At 40.7% G+C, this 22,694-nt stretch overlaps 1 protein-coding gene across 2 annotated transcripts in view; it reads left to right on the top strand.

Annotated features, from left to right (window-relative positions):
• LOC139948351 (LIM/homeobox protein Lhx9-like) overlaps positions 1-22,694 on the top strand; it is a 92,847-nt gene that overhangs the window by 23,525 nt on the left and 46,628 nt on the right. Inside the window, exon 2 of one of the 2 annotated variants that reach the window (XM_071946492.1) lies at positions 288-410. In XM_071946492.1, coding sequence (XP_071802593.1) covers positions 307-410 — 104 coding nt within the window. In that variant the 5' untranslated portion in view covers positions 288-306. Of the gene's footprint in view, positions 1-287; positions 411-20,482; positions 21,378-22,694 lie in introns of those variants that run through there. The other variant, XM_071946491.1, reaches the window with a different exon arrangement.

Genomic DNA, 22,694 nt, shown 5'->3' with positions numbered 1-22,694 from the left:
TTCAGAATTTGATTTTGAGACCTCAAGTTTAGAATTTGAGGTCTCGAAATCAAGCATCTACAAGCACATAACTTTGTGTGACAAGGGTGTTTTTCTTTTATATTTATCCCGCAACTCCGAAGACCAATCGAGCTCAAATTTTCACAGGTTTGTTATTTTATGCATATGTTGAGATACACCAAGTGAGAAGACTGGTCTTTGACAATTACCAATAGTGTCCACTGCCTTTAAGCAATGCCACATTATTTAGCAATGTTACATTATGTAATACTGTGTTTCCTCAATAGTGAGTGATCATCAACATGTATGGCTACTATCTTAGATGTGAGTTCTTCCACTTGGTCTTGCACGTTCTGCAAACGCCATCCCCCAACGACACCATTGCCAGGTAAAGGAGTCAAGCAAACAAGGCAAGTGACTTTCAATTATTTAACAGACTCTATCAAATTGTCTACAAAAAATGGACCATGTGCGTTCCAAGGCATTTCGTGTGAAGTTGTGACAATACACTTTGAAGTTTAACATTATTGTTAGTAATTGTAATTTCAACATCAATTCAAGTAAAATTTAAAATATAAAACAGTTGAACATAATCCGAGATTCATTGCCCTCTCTTTATGCATTGTCGAATGAACTGCCATCTGACATTCGACAGTCTCGGAAATTTGTAATCGTAAAGCACAACATTTGTCTTTGTAAATTTGCCTTGATGTGAATGTGCCTGTATGTTGATGTCTAATGTACTATATGTACTTGTTCTACTCTACTTTTTATCTACTCTAATTTTTTTTAAATACTTTTTGTAATGCGCGGTTGATCATTGGCAATTGCGCTATATACAAATCCCTCATCCTTATTACTATTTTTTATATAATATTATTATACCCCAATCTCCATGCTTTGTGTAAGACGGTTTGATCTTTTAAAGCCAGTGGACACTATTGGTAATTGTCAAAGACTAGTCTTCTCACTTGGTGTATCTAAACACATAAAATAACGAACCTGTGAAAATTTGAGCGCGATCGGTCGTCGGAGTTGCGAGATAACTATGAAAGAAAAAAACACCCTTGTCACACGAAGTTCTAAACTTGAGGTCTCGAAATCAAATCCGTGGAAAATTACTTCTTTCTCCAAAACTACGTCACTTCAGAGGGAACCGTTTCTCACAATGTTTTATACTATCAACCTCTCTCCATTACTCTTTACCAAGTAAGGTTTTATGGCAATAATTATTTTGAATAATTACCAATAGTGTCAACTGCCTTAAACAATAGTTTATGTCCTGAAGTTTCGACCCTATGGCAGAGAGTCTGTCTCACTGTGGGGTGCCTGCAAAAATGTCATACAGGCTCTGAGGGCCTTTACTGAACAGGATGATCAAGAAGTAATAAACCCACTTCAGTCGTATATTTTCAATCGGTAAAACCTTACAGAAAGGAACAGACCTAGCTCTATGATAAAACGAATGTTATGCAAGTGTCATTCATTGTTAAGCCTTTTTGTTATACGGTTTCTCATGTTGCTATAGGTTGTTTTTTCTTCAACCATTCGGGTTTAAAGTAGACCAACATGAAACACAAGAAACAAACTTTCAAGTGTAATAAGGTGTAAATTAATTCACTATACATACATGACTGTTCGTTAATGTCTTCCAATTTGGGTCACATACAAAATAACACCGGTGACGAAAGGGAGGTCCGTACCCTTTGCAGTCCCTAAAAGTATGATGGCAAACCCTGCTCTCATGTCATAAGTAAATTTGGTTTAAACCTTGCTTTATGGTTTGAACAACATTCTAGAAGTTACCAACTCTCTAAATGTAAAAGAGTGAAAACACCACTTTTTACATTTCGAGCTGTCCCTCATATGGCTCTTCAAAAATAGTGGTGGTTATTTCACTCTTTGAGAGGGGTTGCACTACAGGACAGAGTGAAAAGTCACTCAAAAAGATGCAAACTTCAATCTAAAAGAGTGGAAGACCACTCCAAAATGTGTCGTCCTTCATATGGCTCTTCAAAGAGTGCCTTTTCACTCTTTTACATTAAGAGAGAATGTTCACAACCATGGTAACTCTTTTGCGAAGTTCTGAGTACGTTTCAATTCTGAATTATCAGGAAGTGAGGGGTAGGTATATTACATCCATAGTTTCGTGTATAGTTGTATAGGCTCAGGAAAACATCTCCAATACCGTAATATTTGGTAAGGTTTCGTTTATAAAATATAAAATGGTCAGTTAAATGCTTTTCAAAATTTACAGTTTGTTTCGAAATACTCCGTGGGGAGGGGGGGGCTTGACATCCACAGAAACAGTTAAAGTACCCAGGGCCCTTCCCACCAAGTCCCCAGACACGACAAGAAGTCACACTGAGGCCTAGACATGTTTACATTTCCCTGGTCCCTCCCCCTATATAGTGGTTTCTAGTCATTCATGCCGTACACCATGCGCCAGGTGAGACCCGTCAGACAATCCCCTTCCACTGTATAGCCGCTAGGTGCCAGTGGCTTGAGTTGTTCTGATTTTATACAAACATGGGTCGGGCGCCCAGACAATATGCGAGAAGCTGCCTGAAGCACTGAGCGGCGCAGTCAGCGCAAAACCCTCCACCGTGAATATCGTCCAAATCCCCGGCTCAATGTTCAAGCCGCCCTCGCTCTTTCTTATACCACACCGGTAACTTTTCATCAAAACCCTTTCCGTGTAATTCAATGGAGTGTCGTTTTTTGTTGCGTACTTGGGTTTTAGAGCTAAAGACCGCTACGAGCTACCCCGTTGGGGTGAACTCGCTTCCGCTTTGTCGACTTTTCAAGTGGTTTGTTTTATCAACAGCTCAAGAAAATCGCAAGTTGTTATTGTGGAAACTGCAAAAATTGAGTCAATGTATGATGGCGAGGTCGTGGCAGTATTGTGAGAAAGTCATGTAACTTAACGACAGACTTGACTGGGGTAGTAGGCCAATGTGGATGCCGAAATTGGAGCAAGACAGTGTTGTGCAATGTTTGAAATGCGTGGGGTACGTAAATTGGTTTATCCAACAAACAAAAATCCCATAATACTCAGTTTCTCTAGTTTTTGTATTTGTTCCGAAAATATACTTGCATTTTTGGGGGGAATCTATGCATAATAACAAATAATAAACTATTTTATAGCGCATTTCACAATAACCGTACCAATGCGCTTTACATTAGTGCCCTGTCATAGGGTGAATAACATCCCTTTTTAATGTTTCTCGGCTCCCTTGGGAGTATACAACCTGGGCAACAGTTTATATCGCTATGGTAGTATGAACGGTTTATAAGAGAGTGTTTCAATACGCTGTGTTTATGTGCAGTCTCTTTTCTTCTTCACACAACCCCGACTAGCACATTTGGGAACAGTCTCTTTCCCCTGTCTTCATGGTAGAGCTTTCACAAAGTTGTCAATCTAAGTTTGCGTTTTGTTCGGATGAGCAGTAGTGCCATTTTTCGGCAAGCTTTTCCAAATGATGTGTAAAGTTTATAATGTGTTTCCTTTTGTCTGTTGATACTCTTCTACATGCAGCCTCGTTTCTTATCCACAAAACCCCGACCGACTAGCACACTTTCGATGAACAGTCTAACTTCCTTATCTTCATTGTAGAAATTTTACAAAGTTGTCACTCTAATTTTGTGTTTTGTTCGGATGAACAGTAGTGCCCCTTTTCGCCATCTTTTCATAACACTGTGAATGTGCTAAATGTCTTTTAAGAGAAGTTCGGGATTTTTTACATAAAAATGTTTAGTGTTTCAATAAGAATAGTTTTCCCTCTGTTTTATCTTCATTTTTGCGCACCTTGTTTCTTATTCACACATTGTGTAGCTTCATAATCACACATCCTCGACTAGCACTTTTCTACAAACATTTTCTAAAAAGTAACCAAACTTCAGAGGCGCTCAAGGCTCCCACATCCCCCAAACTCTAGAAAGTGACACAACGTTGTGTCAACTTACAACCTCATTATGCAGTCCTTTTCCCCTCTCCCTGCCCCCCTCTAAATCTTGGAGTACACTGGCCTGCATTCTAGGCTACCCTGATTGACTCGTTCATCCCCCGGCAACGTCACTCTACATTTGTTACCCTTCGTCGCACTTGACGGACACTTTTTGTTTGATCCGCTCCCCCGGAATCGCCCTCCCTGTGAAATCGGGCCGGATGCGTACTGGAACTGGGGTGGATTTCACAAAGGTAGTCCTAACTTAGGACTAGTCCTAGGCAATGCTAAGAGATAGGACCAGTCCTAAGTTAGGATGAGTTACTGGTCCTAACTTATGACCAGTCTTATCTCTTAGCATTGCTAAGGACTAGTCTCAAGTTAGGACTACCTTTGTGAAATCCACCCCTGGTTTCACATTCTACCTAAAGTCACGGTATATACCCTTGGTTTTTTCAACTCTTCGATTGTTTTAATCCTATACATGCATATACTTGTATACATATATTTTTTTTATATACAGTACAATCTAACCGGTGAAAATTTCAATTCAAAAGGTGTCGCGTTTATGAGATATCGTTGAAACTCATGAGCAAATCATGTCACAATATGAAGAATAATCCCAAATAGAATACACACTCTAGAAGCTTTACAAAACGTATTTGTCCATCACCGTAGTACTTCGGTTTATATTTCTGAAAATGCAGTACCCCCTGTCCAGAGCTGCCGTACTTCTTACCACATCTGGGGAATTTTATGGAATTTCATGCGGCAAGTTCAGTAAACGAAAGCAGAGCAAAATGCTACCCCAAATGTTTAAAATGCTTCAACTCAAAAATCAGGATTTGCTACAACTTAATATCAGCATCCAGTATGCACACATTTGGTATAGTCTAAACTATTTCTTGCTACCCAAAATTGCTTGACGAAATCTTCCCTGAAGATACTTTATATATTTTGACAGTAATTTCGTATCCTCATAAACATTGTAAAAGAGACCTTCAATGTCGGCTGCCAAATGATGGACTCAATGAAAGCCTTTTTCTTTTTGAAATAATATCTCCCATCGACATATTTTATCATCCGTCTAGAACTCTGGGTCTTTTTATGTGGGTATAAGCACTTAAAAGAATCTTAGACCCCAAACCGGGTTGAGCCAGTAGAATTCCAAAGCAGCCCACCGGGGCCAATGAGTTCCGTTTCCCCCGGGTGTTGGTCAACCCGCTTTGCCCCAGTCCGCTCACAGCCAGGGGTCCCAGAGCATTCCATCGGTCCGAATTCTGGGGGATTTCTCTTTTCTTCTCAGGGTACCCACAACTAGATCAAGGGACTTTACTTTGAAGAAAAAACCTATTGTTAACAATCATGACAAGTGATGGGACGGTACGTCAATTATATCAATAAAAATGAATCGCTCGTAATGAGTCAGTCACTGTATGTGTGAAGCTTCGAGGAAGAAAAATCATTGGCAATTCAAAAAGTGGAGGATTCACCAAGAAGACAAATGATTGTCTGACGTGGTCATCGCAAGCTGTAACCTTGCCTCAGTCAATTATATCCCCTCAAATACCTGTGCTCCACGGCTCAAGTCATACAACCAACAAAAAATACTATTGTATCTTTATGGGTTTGCATTGATGTCTTACCATTTTCAGTATTGTTATGATTTTGAATAGCTGCGTTTTTTTAACAATTAATCGTAACTCAGATATGAGTTGATATGTGAGGCTTTGAATGCTTTATGGAAAATGAGCATTGGGGTCACTGTGTGGGGTGGGACTTCGTCAAGTTTTTGTGGTTTTTAGAATTACCTTGTATCTTTTTTTTTAATGAGACGCATGGAGCTGTATATAATTCGAAGATTATGACAACTGGACAGTTTTCTTTTTAATGAGGGAGCCATGTAACTGCAGAGGATCATCTTAACGCAATATAATTCCCTTTCAATGATTTGTGGATTACAGTTCATTTGTATCCAACTGAATGTTGTACTTTTGTATATTGTGAAGTGAGATTCGAGAGAAGATTTGTAGATAGAGAAGCCTAAAAATGTATAAAGAAGGTGCTTCAAGGTCTAATTCAGTTTTAAAATACACTTATTTTCAAATAACATGTGCTTAGGAAAATGGGGAAAAAACTTGTCGGGTTTCTTTTTGCCAGTTAGCAGATACAGTTTAATAATTATTTCACAGTATAAGTACGTCCTTAGCCATAGCTGTGTACAGCCATCAGCTTACAGATTATGGCATTAGTATTTACCGAAACTTGGCTTCAAAACAAATAGTCTGATCCTTTTTGGTTATTGGATATCAATCGCTCGACAATACCTTACAGAGTCGCTAAATTTCAACAAACCTGGCCGGAGTGGGCTCCGCTCCGGCCAGAATCTTACAATCCCTCGCACACACAAAATGGCAGGGGACCGGTCCTTTTCAGTCGCTGGTCCCCGGTGCTGGAACGCCCTACCAAGTCATATTCGGAACACCAACACACTCCAGACATTCAAGAGTAAATTAAAAACACATCTTTCTATTCTCATAATCGTCTTTTCCGTAGCACTCTTCCAGCGCATTGAATTTTGTAAAATGCGCTTTATAAGTCTCATTTATTATTATTACTATTATTATTATTATAAGGAACCACACGAACATGGCTTTACTACATAATAATAAAGGCCGACAACTTCTTTTGTTCATACCACTTCATGACGTCATCAAATCCTTTTTGAGAATAGTCAGTCCCCCTAACTAACAACCGGCTTAAAAACGCTCAGGTATACAAGATATCGAACAAAGATGGCGGCTACTTCATGACGTCAGAAACTTTCAAGAATAGTCAGCCCCCTAACTATTAAGCCAGCCTTTAAACGCTCAGGTATACAAGGTATCGAACGAAGATGGCGGCCACTCCATCAACACCCCCCCCCCCCCCTTACCAAGGTCATCAACTTTGAGGTGCTCTGGTGTAACCTCGCACCGCCGTTCATCTCTTCGAGTGGACGGCATCCTGAATAGCCGCTGATTCGATTGTCCCTCGGTGTCGATTGTGTAAAATCTCACAATAACGGCGTTGATTTTATCGCCTAAGCACCCTCCCTTGTGTGGTTGAATTAAGAATGATGAGCTAAGTAAACACGGATAAATACTACATTGAGTTGTATTGTCAGCGATGTTGTAAATGTGTTGCTAGTGACACACACTGGGTAAAAGGTTGACATTTTAACCAGGTTTTAAAACAGGTATAGAAACTATAAATAAATAGTAAACTTGCGGGTACAACCATGTGTATAATATATAATTTGTGAGATTGTTTGCTCTTGGATGAACCGGTGTAGTCTCGACGTTTCGAATAGTTTTCAGTTTAAATAGTTCCCCTCGTGGTTTATTATTTTGTTTCACTTTTCTCAAGTGTTTGAAGGTGGCAAGTGTTGCCTCCTTTTTGGTGTTCTAAAAGTTAAGTTGCTGAAGTCGGCCAGCTGTGTTTGAGAGAAATACACTGAACAACTGAATATTTCGCCATCGATGGTAGTGAATATATGTGTAAAGCTTTGCATGGTGCTGATACAACGAAAAATACGAGGAAACTATAAATAAATAGTAAACTTGAAGGTACAACCATGTATAGTATCTCGACGTTTCGAACAGTATACTCTGCTCGTCTTCATGAGGTGGTATAGTGAAGTTTGACTCGCGTTTTTCGTCCAATGTTAAACCATGGTCAAACTTGCTCAAAAGAGTACACAACCGGAAAAGTCACTGCACGGTTCTAGTTGGAGTCCGTGGATTTATACAAGTCTGAAAGAGTAAAGACGAATCGTGCATTCAGCACCATTACCTGCTGCGTTTCTTTATCTACTCAATGATTATGTCAATATACCTTTAAGAGAATCTTGAATTAAGCGGTTTTGTTGTTTAAAGTCATTATACACTTTCGGAACAGAAAACAAATTAAAGTTCACAGATTTACAAATAACTTACAGGGTTTATAGAAGGTAATGATGAAAGACTTCCCTTGAAATATTATTCCATGAAATGCTTTACTCTTTGAGAGAACATCAAAACAATTATCAATTCTCGATATCGAGAATTACGGATTTATTTTAAACACATGTCATGACACGGCGAAACGGGCGGACACAAGGGTGGGTTTTCCCGTTATTTTCTCCCGACTCCGATGACCGATTGAGCCTAAATTTTCACAGGTTTGTTATTTTATATATAAGTTGTGATACACGAAGTGTGGGTATTTGGACGATACTGTTTACCGAAAGTGTCCAATGACTTTAAAGGCTCTTGGATGTTGAAATGTTTTTTACCTTCCAAACGTGTATTAAAAAGAGGGACACTACTAGTTGGAATCTGTGGATTTAGACGTAGGCCCAGGAGTTAAAATGATTCGCGCATGAAGCACAAGTTCTTGCTACTTTCCCCGTATATGAACCGCTATTCTAAGACATCCCAAGAAAGAATAAAAGATTCTAAGATTTTTTTTTTTTAATGAAGTGCCCTCGGATATTGAAATTTTTGTTCTTCCAAGAAAGTCACGCCAATTTGACAATAATATAGTTTCTTCTCCTTCAGCGCTGTCCTCGTAATCGGCTTGACGATGCGCATGCTAGTTAATCGCCCTTCTACCATGTTTTGACCTTCCTTGCTCGATGTACCATAAGGGCCCAGACGAGTGTCCTCTCCCCACACACCCTCCTTACCCAGAGCATAGAGCAAGCAGAGACATGACCAGCTTGACCGGCCCAAACATAACATACCCCCCTTAATCTGTCTGAGCCTCACAGTCACATAGAATTTAGCTAAAGGGCCCTATTTTGTTCCCCCTCACACCCCCTCGCACATCCTTAAAGAAGGTTTTGTTCGTCCATCTGAACCAGAATGTTCCACGGATTAGGTTATTTTTCTAAAGCCTCTCTTCATCCCTCACTGGTTGAGGGAGGAGCTAAGCCTCTCGTTTAACAATCAACCTCCTTATTGATCATCGCTGTCATCTTAACAGTCAAAAGAAGAATTGTTTTAAAGAGGACTTGGCTCCGGAGAGAGGGAGGCGATGGAGGGCTAGTCAAAGGGAGCTCTGGCATCGCTCCAACGGGGGAAGATGTCGCACTATTGATGCCAAATTTAGCCCGCTTGTCTCGTAGTCAGCGGGAGATGTTTTGTACTGGGGGTGTGGTATTATCAGCCCCCGTCCCGTCCCCCATACAACCCCCTTTGCGTCAAATACCCATCAGATCCTGCCAACAATTAGACCTGTGATATGATTGATGGTATAGAAACGAAGGAGGGCTGTCCGGGGCGATGAGGCGCTCCTTTCAGGGGGACGTCAGAGGGGATTGTCCGGTGGGGGAGGGACAAAGCCCCGTGCAAATCCAAAAGCACAATCGAAATTGGCGACAGCTTGATGTTTGGAGTGAATAACTGAAGCAGGTCATTAAGGGGTGCTGTCAATATGATGAGACGTTCAACCAACAAATGTAGCGTACTTGACAGCTCCCTGATCAAGGAGGCACGCTCATCAACTCTTTAAAAATATCATTGGGTTCTCTCTTTTTTCTGAAACTCTCCAAAGTAGAGATCATTGTGTTCTCTTTTTCCGAATTAGAGTAAACTCATTTCCATCCTCATCCAGTCTTGAATATTACACACTGAAAACTTGTTTCGTCATCACACCGTGATGAACGAAAAAGACAAATAACTATTCGGCAATGCTTGTAATATGGGACTATTTCGATTGTTCAACTGCTGCAATCGAAATTAGAAGCCGATAGTTTGGGGGATATCTTCAAATGCTAGCTAGTAACTGTTCTTCTCATTCACGCAAATTTAAGGATTCCATTTTCTCAATCGATTGAGAAGAAAACAAATTCCTCATTGACGACAGTTGCCATGTTGATGTATCAAAAGAACATTTCAGTCGGTGTCTAAGGGAAATCGGTCCGCCGTTGATCCTGTCCCCCATAACGGAAAATTAACATGGGCGCTCAAAAGAGGGCGCTGTCAGAAGGAGTTTTCCACCTTTCGCCGTATGGGGGACAAAATCTCCGGGGGACAGAATCTCCTGCCAAACCGGCCTTGCTACTATGAACAGCACGCCTTATCTGAAGGCATGCTGGAGAACAAAATGGCCCTGCGAGATCGACCACCACTGGTTACGAGGTTGCACAGGATCTTGTTTTCGAGTCCAACAATAGGGTTTCATTATCTCAGTGTCCGTTGCTCAAACCAACCACAAGATATTTGGCGGTTCCCCAGCAAGCGCAGTCCACGCCCCCTATTGTACCCAGTTTTCAACTCAAGCTAGACCCCTGCTCTTACCACGATCGCTAAACCCAACCCCGTCGCGCAGCCAACAATGGACCCTCTCTATCTCCAATAAACTGATTTCACATTCGCTCCATCGTCTGTATTATATAAAGTACGGCGGTCTTATTTACAAAAGCCCCCTTCGTTTTTAATCCACTCGCTTTCCCAAAATGTACCGTTAAACTGTCTTCTTGTCTCCACATATTCTTTTCGTCAAAGACCGCAGTATCAGGGACAACCCCGACGGGGCGTCCGGTGCTAATCCCCCGTCCATTTCCCACAGACTGAAGATCCCCCTTCTCCGGAGATTTTCGTAAAAATTAGTCCTATTCTTTTGGGATGCAAGCGTTAGGGTTGAAGCGGAATCCCCTATTATTAGTTTTCAGATTTCTTTCTTTATCAACACACTTAGGTTATAGTCAGAAACATACAAAAGTTTCTATATGGTTTTATAAAGAGACTATGCATTAAGGTGCTATTAAAATAGTGTGTAAAATGCATTAGCTGTCACCAGGTTTCACTTTCATAGAGATAACTGAAAATTTAAAAATTGGCTATCGGCACACATACGCCTGTGTATGAGAAATGGAAATAAATGTTGTTTAAATTGAATTGAATTGAATTGAATTGAACCAAAGTTGATACCAGTTTTGTTGTAATGTGCCAATCTACTTTGTGTGGTTAAACAGGTCTATACGATAGGATGAGAATTGTCGCCCGTTAGAAATTGTAGAGCATTGATTTGATTCGATTTGATTTGATTTGATTTGATTTGATTTGATTTGATTTGATTTGATTTGATTTGATTTGATTTGATTTGATTCGATTCGATTCGATTCGATTCGATTCGATTCGATTTGATTTGATTTGATTCGATTCGATTCGATTCGATTCGATTCGATTCGATTCGATTCGATTCGATTCGATTCGATTCGATTTGATTTGATTTGATTTGATTTGATTTGATTTGATTTGATTTGATTTGATTTGATTTGATTTGATTTGAATCGATTCGATTCGATTTGATTTGATTTGATTTGATTTGATTTGATTTGATTTGAAATGTTAAATTAATATAATAAAATCATTCTCACACAGCCCCAGTAGGCTAAATTACATGATTTGTACAAGTTCAACAACATTAAATTGCATTTTGAAGAGTGCAAGCCTCAAGTCCTAACAATTCATGTTTGTATAATGTGCTCACCCGTAAATGTTGCATTGCTCGTTTGGGCGTGTGCAATACCCTTCAAGTCAGTACCCTATATAACAAACACACATCGCTCTTGACTCGCCACGGGGGCGCCATAATGTCACATTTCTCCCAAGCGAAGTTTGCACTTGACCCACGTACGGGGTCATACGGCGCGGGCTACGGTTACCATCGGGGTAGCCACTCGGTCGTGAGAACTGCGAAACAGTGACTCATTCCCGGGCAACCGAATCGGGGCAGACCCGGTTTAGAAATGATACCCTCCTCGCTAAACAAACTCCTAAAGTGAAATTCATCTCTTGTCACCCACTGGTGGGAGAGTGGCGGTTTTATAAAGACACGCACTTTCTGTCTCACTTTAAAAAAAAAAAGAGTAAAGTTTCCAACTGGAAGAAGGGTCCAAGTGCATGAGTAACATTCGTGTGTTGATTTTGGCCGTGTATAAACACACATCCAATACACCTGAGTCACGGTGGGCCGTCTTTAACCGGTCTAAAAGAGGCAGGGTCCCAGATCAATCCATTTTACATTTTTTGTGCCATAAATAGAAAACTTAAAAAAATGTGCAGCATTTTTGTTGTTGTGAGACACAACGTTTCTTGGACGTCAGAGTTAGGGGTTAGATAGGTACGGGTATATTATGTTTTTCAATTATGTTAATTTCTCATTATTAAAGGTGCATAATGGTGGCTCTGAAACAATAGAGTACGAGCTTTTAGCTTCAAGCTACAATACATGTTATCAAAGTCCAGTCAAATCAAGTTCACTGTCTATAAGAAAATCATCTCAATTAGAAAGCACGGTCATTACACACTTAATACGTGGAACACTCATTTTATAAAGATAAAATCTCACAAAGATTGTCAATCAAAGTTATACACGAATTGACATCCGCGTGTGTTTTTTTTCCTGTAAATGAATTGCTATAATTTTTGGTCCAAACCCAAGTTGATGTAAATCGTATCTGAAGTTCAAGTGTGTTTCACCGCTCGGCCAAGTCGAGCATTTATTAATAAATCAATTCACCAACTGTCATTCGATTCTAAAACCTAGAAGCATGCTAACTTACTTTTCCTTTTCACGCAATATAATGCTCCTTTTCAGCAGAGTGGAGAGAGAGAGGGAGAAAGCACACAACAAAATAAAAAAGTGCATTGAATTCTGACGACTTCCTTTTTTGCGTCTAAACCCACGTTCATCTCTCAGCGACTCTGGGATTTTGTTCACCCCTTTTGTTCAAAGCAAACCGACCGGACTCCTGTGTTATTTTCCGAGCCGATTAATCGGGCGTTTGGGAGTTTTCTTAGGGTGGGCACTGACGTGTTCATAACTGGCTCCCTATAGTCGAACATTGCACACACACACAACAAAAAAAGACTCCACAAATGTTTGTAGGGAATAAATGTGCACGTCTTTTCATAGTACAAAAAAACTGATGTTTTTCAGGTGTGTGTGTGTGCTGAGCGCGTGTTTTTGTTTGCGAACTCAAAGCCCCCCTGCTTGGGCCTTGGCAGTGACCGCTAGTAAACCCGTACTATATTATCATTACGCTGCATAACGACCGCCAGAGCAAAGCGAGCGAGACCAAAATTTAAGTAGCCGTAAAGTCAACTTTCTTTTCAACCATTTTCAATCCGCATTTTGTGAACTGATGTATGAATTTATATAAAAAAAATCCAATAACGCTGGACTTGAAATAATTATTTTGATTTTTTCACTGCTGGAGATACTTCAAGCCAAATTTTGAATTCATAAAATACTTTGAATTTTTATGGAAGCCATGACATTGAATGCCGTGTTGGAATGTCTCGTTTTGCTGGTTTTCTAGTCGGTAGGATTTTGACTAAATTTTCTGCAATTCAGCTCAGACCTGGGCCAAATTTCGTATAGCTGCTAAGCAAAAAATATTTCTGCACGATTTTCTGCTAAGCAGAAACGAGCAGAATACCAGTCACAAAATGTTCATGTGACGTGGTAGTCTGGTTTGTAACCTTATTTTGGTAAAGCATACTCTTTTAATGTTTAATAGTGAAAAAGCACTCTATGAAGAGCCATGTGAAGGACAACTCTTTTTGGAGTGGTCTTCCACTCTTTAAGATTGAAGTTTGCATCTTTTTGAGTGTTTTTCACTCTGTCCGTAAGTGAAACCCCTCTAAAAGAGTATAATAACCACCACCCTTTTTGAAGAGCTATATGACGGACAGCTCGAAATGTAAAGAGTGGTGTTGTTCACTCTTTTACATTTAGAGAGAACTCTCGTTGTGCTAAGCTACTTGTTGTGCTTACGCAGCTCTATGAATGGAGGAAGATCGAGATGGTTGAACCATGATAAAGCAACCAAATTATTTCCCCTTTCAGTCTTAATTTGGTTGTCGGATGCGATCCATAATAAAGAGCAGTATTGAAAACCTTCGCAGAGGAAACAAAAACCTCACTAAGACGCCTCATTTTGTCACGTTCCATATTCGTCAATACCGAATCACATAATCACAGAGAAGGAAACCAGACTATGTTTCTTCCCCTCCAGCCTCGGTTTCAATACCATTAACTTGTGCATGAAAAGGAGATGGCTGTCAGGGCCCAATTTTAAAAAGCTCTCAGGCAGAAAATTGTCTTTAGCAAACTTCTTGGCTTAGCAAGAAATGACAGGGGTACCATGCCGTCACGTCAAATTCCTGATCACAAAAAAACTCAACTCGTGTTCCGAAAAAAACCCAGCATTATCTAATCTACGCATATGTTTATTCTTTATATGCACCGTACACGTTTGGTAATTGTCAAAGACCAGTGTTCTCACTTGGTGTATCCATGGAGGAAGGAAGTGTAACCCATCATAAGCATAAAATAACAAGCCTGTGAAAAATTGGGTCTCAATCGGTCATCAAAGTTGCAAGAAAATGTTGAAAGAAAAAACACCCTTGTTGGACGAATTTGTGTGCCTTCGGATCGGAATAAAAGACTTCTGGCTAGAAGTCTTTTATTATTTTAGTGAGAAATTACCTCTTTCTCAAAAATTACGTTACTTCAGAGGGAGTCGTTTCCAACAATGTTTTATACTATCAACAGCTCTTCAATGCTAGTTACCAAGTCAGTCTTCAAGTGACTTTTGTTTTGAGTAATTACCAATCATGTACCTTCCCTTTAAAGCTCATCATACATTTTGCAAATACCTAAATCTCCCTGAAGGTTTTTTTGTGGGAACTTTCTCGTTCTACGTTTCCTACTTTGTTTTATTGAATTTTCATATTTGACAATAGAAATAATTTGGCTTACCGCACATAACGTAATCTTAAGTAATCATATATATACGAACATTATTTTGGCGTGGCGTACACACACCATCAATCGGCCCTGTAAAAACATCAGCATTTTTTGTTTATTTCCAGTTTAATTCTCGGGCTCACGACGTCAAAGAAAATGAAATAATCTTACAGAAAAAAGCTTGAAAATAACTGCAGGGGTTATGGACCGGTCTGCAAAGGTGGTTACTGGCTCCACTCTTTTGTAAGATGCCCCTACCACAACAGTGGTCCCTGCTGGGGCACCCCGCGGTCCAATTCACGCTACGTTAGCGGGACACAAAGGCGAGCCTGCCGGGGCGATCGCCTCTGCTCAACGGTGCGGCTGCAGCTGCGACGAGACGGTGTATATCCCCCCGCCACTCCAGCTTATAGGCCCTTCTTCTCACTTTCTCTACCCCTCTCACAATCCCTTTCGATCTGGTTTTGCTGTAAATACTTTCTACATCCCCCACCCCCTTTAAAGTGAAAGTTCTACTTGTGGATTTTAAAAAGTCAACATAATGTAGTGCTCAAAGTTTAACTATTGGAATCAGCACTAAAACAATAAAACCAGCAATGAACGGTGCATAAAAAGCTAAAGCGAACATGTAGAAACAAACTCATTTGTTTTGAAAAGAAAAAAGTCTTTACGTACCAGCTTTTATCGAAGAGCAGTTGTCTATTCGATTGCAACTATTCATACAACCCATGTAATAAACTATGTGAGATAAACACCAACAACTCTCGCGCGTTGGGCACCATTTTGAGAGTGATATTTTGTTTCACTCAATCCAAACGTAAAAGCAGCGTGCATGAGAATTATAAACGTTAAAAAAAATTCGAATACGCGCAAGAAAAGGTGTCCCTTTCCTTTAAGTTATGACGCGAATCAGGGTATTGGGGATGATTAGGTTGGTTACATTCTGTAAGCGGTCATGCCGTGCTTGCTTTTAAACTTAGTTAACGATTTCTGGATGGAGTGGAGTAAAGGTTTAAAGACCACCCTACGGTGCCGAGCGATTGGTTTGTAACGTACTGGTTTTTATTGAACCCCATCTGGGCCCAACTTTATAAAGCCTGTAACTGTAAGCACAAAAACTGCTTAGCACAAAACACGTTTGCTTAGCAAAATAGGTTACCAGCCGGGGCCCAATTTCAAAGCCATCTATATTAACCTGTGACGTCACTCGTTCAAATTTAGGCAACACACGATGCGTGCGCACACCGCGGAGCTTTTGAACTCTTCCTGATTCTGTAGAGTTCCCTGAACTATAAACAAATCTGACAGAAAGTTTTGGTTTTGTCGTGACGTCAGAGGGCCCATTGTCTACAAACAGGTTGATTATGCTGATTAAAAGGAGATGGTCCATGCCTTTGCTTTTTGAAATGGTTCCTAAACTTGGCAAGGAGAGGTTGAGGTTGGTTGGGTTTCAGCTATAACTGAAAGGTTTGCGTTTATGTAATGACAATCTCTTAATGAGTTGGGGTGGTTCTGAAAAGAAGCGTTGGTCAGTATGCTCTGATCGTCTTCAGGAGAAAGTTAGCCAAGTTTCAGCTGGGATTCAAGTCAAGTTTGGACTTCAAGCTTAATGTGTACGATAAACAATGTTGGAATTTGTTGACTGTATGGTCTGCGTGGTTCGATCCAGCCAATGAAACCTTTGAAGAGGCCTTACCAGTACACGACCGACGTCAGGGACACTGATGTTCATTATTTTTTTCTTCAGAAGAGGTCGTTTTACAGTTTCTTTCGATCATGATTGGAGAATCCAGTAATTATACCCCTACAGCAAAACACGACATGCCATGGCTTTATGGTTTGGTCAAATTCTTTTTCTTGTTTCTTAATTCTTCTGGGGTTTTTTAAAATGAGAAATCGCCTAACATCACATGGCTGGACGGCCACTTCAAGATTCAGGCTACACTTGGGCTTTTGACCCAAATCAACCAGGGGCACTGTACCTACTCCCGGGGCTGAAATAGGATTACACTCCTCAAAGTCTGAAATGATGTAGGCATGGGTATCATGCACAAGGAGCTCGTTGGTCATGGTATAGAGAATCAAAATACACTATATTTTCAACTGTTTACGGGGGAAATGGTTAAGTGCCTTGCTCGAGGGCACAAGTGTCATGGCCGGGATTCGAACACACACTCTGCTGTTCTGCTGCTTACTCGTAATTTAGAGCAGGGAACCAAGCACCAACTTCACTCAGCTCTCCAGACTGATGAAATCCGTGTTCAATAAAGGTGTGTGAGCAATTACAGTCAACTGGTATGGTACTTGTTCGACCGTATGGGATACTATACTAAACACTATTATTTGCGCTGATTGTCATCAATTAATTAAGACTATGCGCAACAGCGCCACCAAGCGTCAATGCTTCCTTTCTGTTGTTTTAACTGGCCGGATTGAATAATGACGGAGCTCTTGTTCAGCTACTCCTGGCACTATCGTGACCATGTGTGTTTGCTTTAAACCGGACTTCTTGACTGATTCGGATTCAGATTTGACACCAAAATCCGGAGTACGTGCGTTTATCTCAAATCATCAAACCTGCACTAGAAAGGAAGAAAAGAAACATTGCAATGACCCCTTAAAGTATGAAGGGAAGCCAACAGTTTTAATAGTGGAATCCTTTTGTACCTGGGAACGATCGTGGCCCGATCTTGGAAACGATCAGGGCCCAATTTCATAGAGCTGCTAAACACGAAAATTTGTTAAGCATGAAATTGGGCTCTGCTATGCATCCAGAGAGGCACTGTCTGTGCGTCATCCACCCACGTTGTCACACCACCCTACTCCCAGTCTCAAATTCTGACATTTTTATGAGAAAACAAACTCACCCTTTTAGTTTTTTTCTCAAGACACTGTCACGGAAGGTAAAACCCTTCATTAATTCTCTTTAACTTGTATCTTTTTTCTTAGGTTCTTCATGGATTTCAAAATAAGACTAACAGATCAGTGATAAAAAACACGGGTCTGAATCGGAGGGGAGGCGGGATGTAGAAACCCTAGACTGGTCCCATGTCTTTTCACCGCAAGGAGTAAAACCTTGGTGTGACGTCAGATGTTCAGGCTAATAGGCCTACACTTCTATTTTTTTAAAGTATTGGATGAGGATAGGTCATATGACCTCCCTTTAAAACATTTCACACCAGCGGTATTTTTCGCACATTAGATCCAAACGAGAAAGTAAAAAAAATATTCTGTTCGGGCAAATCATTCGAAAGAACCATCTTAAGTTATTCGTTGATATGTTAACTACAGTCTGGAGAAGAAATCTGGTGTGTCTCCTTGAAGACGAGCAGAGTATACAGTTCGAAACGTCGAGATCATACAGAACACTGTTTATTTGGTTTCCATTGTGTTGAATTTTTCACCAATCTGGATTTTCCTTCAACATCTAAAGCTGATATTTCTTCTTCTACATCTCTTCACAGCTTTACGGACTCCAGTGCAAAGAACTGTGGAGTGTTCCTTGTTTCATTACCATGCAGAAGATGTGAATAGGGTTACTATTAGTTTTCCGTCTCCCTAGACCGGGGCGCGAATTTGTTTTCTTCTTCAAAACTACATTGCAATATTTGTTTCCCCTGCCGATGTGATTGGCTGTTTTCGCCAGATTACGTCATAATGAAATTATCCTGCTCTTCTACCAAATCATTGCAATGTCGTTTTGGAAAAAAATGTTAGCGACCAGTACTGGGGGTGGGTATCGAGCTGGGGTGTAGAGCTGGGGCTAGAGCGAAGGGGCCACGGGTGTGTGTAGTGTCAGCGTTGAGTCGAACATTAGTACATGGGTCTATACGGTCTGACCGCAACACCTCGGTGCTTTGTTAGTTGCGCCATAACATCCGTAAAATTAACAATAGATAATTAAGAGATTTTATGGTTAACGCACTACAAATTGAGGGCTGGTATAGTAGGCTCCCTCTCTGTAGCCAAAGGCTGTTTGGACCCACTTCAGGGCATACACCCCTACCCCTTTGTAGACCTGACATTTTCTGACTCTGTGTTTTCACAGCGAGCCGAGCCCCCCCCCCCCCTCCCACGAAGACCAAGTCTGTTGTGACGGGAAGTAGAACTGTTTTTCAGAGTCATGTTTTTAGATTTTGTTATTTTGAAATCAGTGAAATCAATGTATACACATAAACCAATACCTGTCATTGTATTACAGGGCACAAGACTATAACCATCAGAATAGCAGAAGCTGCCATTTTGCTATACCGCTATCTTTGTCTCTTAAAAGAAAAAAGTTCACCGCCCTCCCGAGCTGAGCATCCAATACACATGGATTGTTTGGGAGTAGTTCATGGCATCCCTCAAATCATTAAAGTAAAGACCCAATGTGCTTTTTCCCTCCTCCATCCGTAACTTTGGGGTTGTTTTAATGTTTGGATGGATGCCCGGCCGGCACGTGGGGGCGCACCGTCTTTTCACGGTAGGCCACGTGTTCATAAGCACGGTCCGTGGGACATGGCCACTGGTCTCTCTCTCTCTACTGCCACCCATTCATCCATATCACATCAGCGGGTATTGACTTCTAGCCGTTCATGGTATCGAACCCTCTCGGGAAAAAAACCCAACAACAACAACTGATTTGTGTTTCTTGTTTGCAAGGCTCATTGCAAACACTTCATTTTTTCCCTGCCGCCTTTTCTTCCCTTGCTAGAAACAAGTTCTCATTGCGAAACTGTTGAGCCCATAAAGCATTTTTCCAAAACTTTCTTATGAAATTGGCAGAAAAAAATGCTTAGCTATTTTGTTCTCATAGCAGAACACATTTTGTTAACGTAAGAAACACGTTTTCATTGCAGCACTGCTGGGCCAATAAAGCAACACCCATGGTGTCAATTTAAACACCATAGTGTTTAGAGTACACCGTCCGTACCGAAAGTGTACGTTTTCCCAAATATCTGACGAAGACAGAGCCAGATCCGGAGCCAGAGCGGGGGCCATAGCCGTGGCTTCAATAAAGGGCTTGTGAATGTAAACCCATTCGCGAATGGGAATTTTTAAGGTCTTGCCACTTTTTGCGACGAGCAGTCAAACTCAAAGTAAAAATCCTTTGCCTGAATTCCCTTTTGTATGATTTCAGATTGTTGTGTTCTTGTTTTATTGGATGCAAGCACGTTTTCGGTTTGTTTTCAAATGCACGAAACCGAAAGTGGGGCAGGGGTGGCACCTTTTGTTTTCAAGAAACTTTTCCCCGTGGTAACAAAGCCTAATTTTCGTATAAAGACGTCAAGGTTAGATACATATCTTATGAGAGTTTCTCTGGATTTTTAGCCCATGGGCAAGATAATCTAGTACCGTGGATAAAGTTTCCATAATGTAACCGTGTCTACTATCACCTTTTAGGAGGGCCTTCCCAAATTGCCGAAAAACCGCCTTTTGACGGGTCCTGCCTATAACTGTCACCCCCAGCCCCTCCGACTCTCTGTCAATTACCCCAAAATCATTTGGCACGAGGCGGTCGTGAGTCACTGCACATGGCTACGCGAGGGGCTATCCACAAACCAAGCGAGCACTCTGGTTGGCTGATGACGGACCCTGCAACTGGCACGAAGTTTTCCCCCATCACCGTCAAAATAACCGGGTTACTAAATCCCCGTTCGTACACGCACAACGCTTTGCGTCGCTTGTTTGTGGCCGATGCTATACACTGGTCTGGTATCACTACTTGTTCTACAACTACTACGTCTAATTGGTTTGTGTGTGTGTAGTGGTGTAGTGGTAGAACATCCCAGTGTGTACTCAATGCCGAAATAAGATTGATCGTAGAGAGCGTATATAAATATTCTCTGAACTATTGTCAGTGTGGATAGAACCGACTTTTTGGAACTGTTATTGAGTGTGAGTTTTATAGCACACAATTCCTCAGTTGTCTTGTTATTGTTTTTACGTGTGCTGGTCGTTGGAATTTCATTTGCGTGTGGTGGTACGGTATGCTGATAGTGTACTGCTGGCCCTACCCTCCTCCCGGGCACTGGTGAATGCTTGATACCACGGCGAGGTTTTCTGCTGATGCCTGGACCTGATAAGGACTTCAAGTTATCATTCCTGAGAAACCGGAAACTGCATATGAATCTAAATATTTCAGTTCTCAGTGCACGTTTTTCTGTTTTGGTTGTAACAACCTGAGAGTGAACAGTTGCTCGATTTGGAGAAAACTTCTTGCTTACCTTTCCCATAAGAAGATAGTTTTAGGCGAGCTGATTTTCTAACTTAAAAAAAACGGTACACAACCCCAGAACTTTGAATGTATTTTACACTTCAGCCAGTCAAAATGCCACAGTCTGTTGTCACAGAGAAGCAGCAACATCCCGGAAGTCTCGGAGGAGCAGGCTGCACCACCGACAGCTACCGCCGTGATTGCGGCGTTGTGGACGGTACACCTTCTCCCCAGTCGGGGGCTCAGCAGCAGCAACGACCGTACAATAAGGTGTATTTGTGCGCTGGATGCGGCGGTCCTATAGAGGATAGGTACTACCTGCTGGCTGCGGATCGTCAGTGGCATACGGATTGTCTACAGTGTTCAGAGTGTAAAATAGCACTTGATAATGAACTGACGTGTTTTTCTAAGGATGGAGGAATATACTGTAAAGAACACTACTTCAGGTTAGTTCATCATTTTAAACAAGAACAGTTTTTCTGACCTCAAATGTCACATTTTTACTCTTTTTAACATTTGTTTGGTTCGCCGAATCTACTGATATCAAACTGCTTGACTGATTTAGACAATGCAAACCCAACTTCGATTGAAAACATCCTTATAGTTATACTTTTAGTATTAACATCTATTGCAAAAAGTAAGAACCTCAGCTAAAACTTAGCAGTCGGCTTGTACCTCAATAAAAAAAAAGGACATCTTCGTTGTTTACAAGTCAAACTCCTTCTCTGTTTTAACTAATTTGTTACCAAAATTCAATGTAAATTTTACAATTAACATTAAATTGTTGTCATCCTATGTGATATGATTGTGCCTTTGAAGTTACAAGCAATGAATTTGACACATATGAGAGTATAGCATGAAAACGAAATTGGGCTTGAAGTCCATGCTAGTAGATTTGCCCCTTAAAAAAAACAGACAACAAGCAATGACAGCTATTTGAAATTGCTTATTTTTCTCACAGTTTTGTTTTCTGAGTTCAAATCTGCGACGGCCTTCAGCCGACTGAATTTCTTATAACGTACTATGGCTGTGTACAAAATACATTCTTGTTTCATCAAAGGCACAATATCCCCCAAATATTGCCCCATATCTGTCTACTTCTAGAAACTATACTCTCTGAATGCAAAAGAGTGAAAAGGCACACTTTGAAGAGCCATATGAGGGAAAACTCTTTTTCGAGATTGAAGTTTGCATCTTTTAGAGTGATTTTTCACTCTGTCCTGGAGTGAAACCCCTCTAAAAGAGTGAAATAACCGCCATAATATGAGGGACAACTCGAAACGTAAATAGTGGTGTTTTCACTCTTTTACATTTAGAGAGTAAGGCTCCTCGCGAGAGAGTCTTATAAAGTTCTACAAGTACCATCTGCCCATCATACCTAACTAGTGGTCTTTTGCAAAAATTATTTGGTTGCTCCCTCTAAAATGAGCATATAAAAGTTTGTTTAATAACTTAAATTCCTGCGTTCATGCACAATATTTTGCGTACCAAGTGAGACAGACAGACATCTAATCTTAGATTCATCATACAACGTCTGTTTATTTATTTATTTATTATTGAAAACACAAGATGTGCAATTCTATAATTCGACCTACATAATTTTGACCAGTGAATCGTCGTGACTAAACCACAATAATCAATTTGTCTGAGCCTCCCTTTACAACAAACCTGAAGAAATTGACGCAATTTCCCCGGCTCTCCAACAATAAAAACTGTGTTCCCCAGTGACTTTTCAATTGCGTTTTCACACCTTCCTTTTGCCT

This window comes from Asterias amurensis, chromosome 15, assembly GCF_032118995.1.
Source record: "Asterias amurensis chromosome 15, ASM3211899v1".
NCBI lineage: Eukaryota > Metazoa > Echinodermata > Asteroidea > Forcipulatida > Asteriidae > Asterias > Asterias amurensis.
Note: the sequence above shows the minus strand (reverse complement) of the source record. Positions and strands in the feature narration are given on the sequence as shown.